This window comes from Triticum aestivum, chromosome 7B (assembly GCF_018294505.1).
Source record: "Triticum aestivum cultivar Chinese Spring chromosome 7B, IWGSC CS RefSeq v2.1, whole genome shotgun sequence".
NCBI classification, from domain to species: domain Eukaryota; kingdom Viridiplantae; phylum Streptophyta; class Magnoliopsida; order Poales; family Poaceae; genus Triticum; species Triticum aestivum.
This window is the reverse complement of record NC_057813.1, coordinates 753891595-753894383: the sequence shown is the minus strand read 5'-3', so window position 1 is coordinate 753894383 and position 2789 is coordinate 753891595. Positions and strand designations below refer to the sequence as shown.

Here is a 2789-nt window from a genome sequence, read left to right as displayed (position 1 = left end):
AACCAATTCTGACAAGATTTGTGAGGTCATCACATACTGAGTACCACAGTTTGAAAACACCCATTGTATAAGTTGGTAAAGCATGACCAATAGATTTTGTCATCGTCCCCTTGCCTGCCTGAGAGAGCGTTCATCCGGGGTTGGAAGCCCCAAATATTTTTATGCGAAGGCCTCATCTTGGATTTGTAGCACCTCACGTACCTCTTGGTTGTTCTTCTCCGGAGCATTGGTACACACATACGTTGTACTTTGATTTGAGGAAGTCAAACTTAAGTCTGAATATAATGTACGTGCGTCCATGTGAAATGTGATGTATTTCCAGCCCACTTAGTCACTAAGGACCAGTCGAACACGGCAAGAAGCATCCAAATACACAATCCGTGCAAAATGTTCAATGCACGAAATGCAACGTATTGTGTGGTTCTAGCTTCACTGCAAGTAATGGTCAAACCTGCTGCTAGTTTGTCCAGTCATGTAGAATTTCTAGGCCACTATTGGCAATATCTAGATAATTTCTCGAGCTTTGGCTTCATTGGCCATACTTTTCTTCTCATCTGCTATCTATAACTATGTATTGCGTGGTTCTAGCTTCATCATAAGTAATGGTCAAACCTGCTGCTAGTTTGTCCACTCATGTAGAATTCCTGGGCCAATATTGGCAACATCTGGAGAATTTCTCAAGCTTTGGCTTCATTGGCCATACTTTTCTTCTCATCAGCTATCTATAAATACGCATGGCTCTGTCCTAACAAATTCACTCATCCTCCTACAGCAAAGCTCGAGCACAGCAAGAGCACTGAAGCTAACTAGAGCTTGCAGCAATGGCGACCTCCGCGGTGCTCTTCCTCCTCCTGGCTGTTTTCGCCGCCGGTGCCAGCGCGGCCACCTTCAACATCAAGAACAACTGCGGCTCCACAATTTGGCCGGCGGGCATCCCGGTGGGTGGGGGCTTCGCGCTGGGCGCAGGCCAGACGTCCAGCATCAACGTGCCCGCGGGCACCAAAGCCGGGAGGATATGGGCCCGCACCGGGTGCTCCTTCAATGGCGGCAGCGGGAGCTGCCGGACCGGCGACTGCGGCGGCCAGCTGTCCTGCTCCCTCTCCGGGCGGCCGCCGGCAACGCTGGCCGAGTACACCATCGGCGGCGGCAGCACCCAGGACTTCTACGACATCTCGGTGATCGACGGCTTCAACCTTGCCATGGACTTCTCGTGCAGCACCGGCGACGCGCTCCGGTGCAGGGACCCCAGCTGCCCGCCGCCGCAAGCCTACCAACACCCCAACGACCGCGCCACACACGCCTGCAATGGCAATAGTAACTACCAGATCACCTTCTGCCCATGAAGCCTCTTTACGTCGCACCGCGAATCAATAAAAGACGTACGTAGATAAACGGCCGGATAAATAAAAGGTGTACTGCTTAATACTACATCACATAGTCATATTACATCCACTGTACTGCATGTTAGCCCACTACTATGAGCGTTTCATTGATATTTGTGTACACAGTACGGGGCAATAAAAAATTACCTATCTACCCTAGATTGGACAGCACCCTGACCCAGAAGGGTCAGCCATTGCTATTACTTGCTCATGCAATGTCACGACTTTGACATCGGTGTTGCAAAGGAGCCACCCCATGTGCGCGAACAGCACATGGGACCCTACGCGGGCCATTATGTGTACAGCTAGCTTGTTTGTTTCCACACCAAAAAAAGTGGATTATCTATGTTTTTTTAACTGATCTCCTGCATGTTGATGGAGGAGATCAGTTCGGAAAATAAAAACATACGATTTGTTGTTGTTCTTTTCTTTTAGCTCTGCATCATGTCAAAGACCTTTTTGCGGGCGCAGAGGAAAAAAGACAAAGGATTTGCCATGCGAGGTGAGTTTTCTGTCCGAAGCCTCTTCCTTTTCCTTTGCATCAAGTCAATATATTTTTTTTGCGAAACTTGCATCAAGTCAATTGGCTCGCACTCCTTTTCCCTGGTCTACCCATCAGCCAAGGCACCCAACATGAAATATTAACATGGATGCAGAGTTGGTTCGCTGCCGCAAGCGATGCTGAGAGTTCATATATGGGCTGTGGTTAGCAAGGAATAATGTGAGAGATGGTAAGAAAATTACAGATCCCCGGGTAGTGGCAGAAAGTGTTTTCAATCATGCACAGGAGTGGGCATCGGTGCATGCAAAACAGGCAACGATCAAGACGCCAACACCGGTCGAGCGTTGCAAACAGCCTGACCAAGGAATAAGGATGGATTAAAGTTAATACAGATAGTGTTGTGTCGAAGGTGCAAGACAACAGGGGAGGTTGACTGATCCTACGGGATCAAGAAGGTGCTTATAGGGGAGGAGTTGCAACGTTCTTACCCCGCGCTACTGACCCTGAAGTTGCTGAAGTGTTGGCTGCAGGGTGGGGGCTTAAACTAGCGACAGAACTAGGAGTACAGAAAATTCAGCTGGAACTTGATAGCAAAGGGGTTGTCTCCATGTTGAATGACCGAAGCAAGAACCTCTCAGCACTGGGGCCTTACATAGAGGAGATCAAAGAGATGCTTCGATATAAACAAGAGTACAAGGTCATCTGGACTCGGCGTACAGCCAATCTAGCTGCTCATGTTTTAGGTAAAGAGGGGGTTAGCAATGATTTAGAGATAGTTTGGCCTGATATGCCACCGGAGTGCATTTTACATATTATAGCGAATGAGATTCCCGACGTTATTTAAGTAATAAGTTGCCAACATCCCTAAAAAAGGGCCAAATTTGGCTAATCGAACCAAACATACA

The 2789-nt window shown here is 48.3% G+C and overlaps 1 protein-coding gene across 1 annotated transcript; it reads left to right on the top strand.

Annotated features, from left to right (window-relative positions):
- The first annotated feature begins 761 nt into the window (after positions 1-761).
- LOC123162983 (pathogenesis-related protein 1C) lies at positions 762-1541 on the top strand. Its single transcript, XM_044580741.1, has one exon. It carries the CDS (start codon positions 822-824, stop codon positions 1341-1343), a length of 522 nt encoding a protein of 173 aa, XP_044436676.1. The 5' UTR covers positions 762-821; the 3' UTR covers positions 1344-1541.
- Positions 1542-2789: the final 1248 nt, after the last annotated feature.

Excerpts from the sequence above, each read along its gene's own strand:
- LOC123162983 (XM_044580741.1), top strand. The coding sequence starts at position 822 with ATGGCGACCTCCGCGGTGCTCTTCCTCCTCCTGGCTGTTTTCGCCGCC.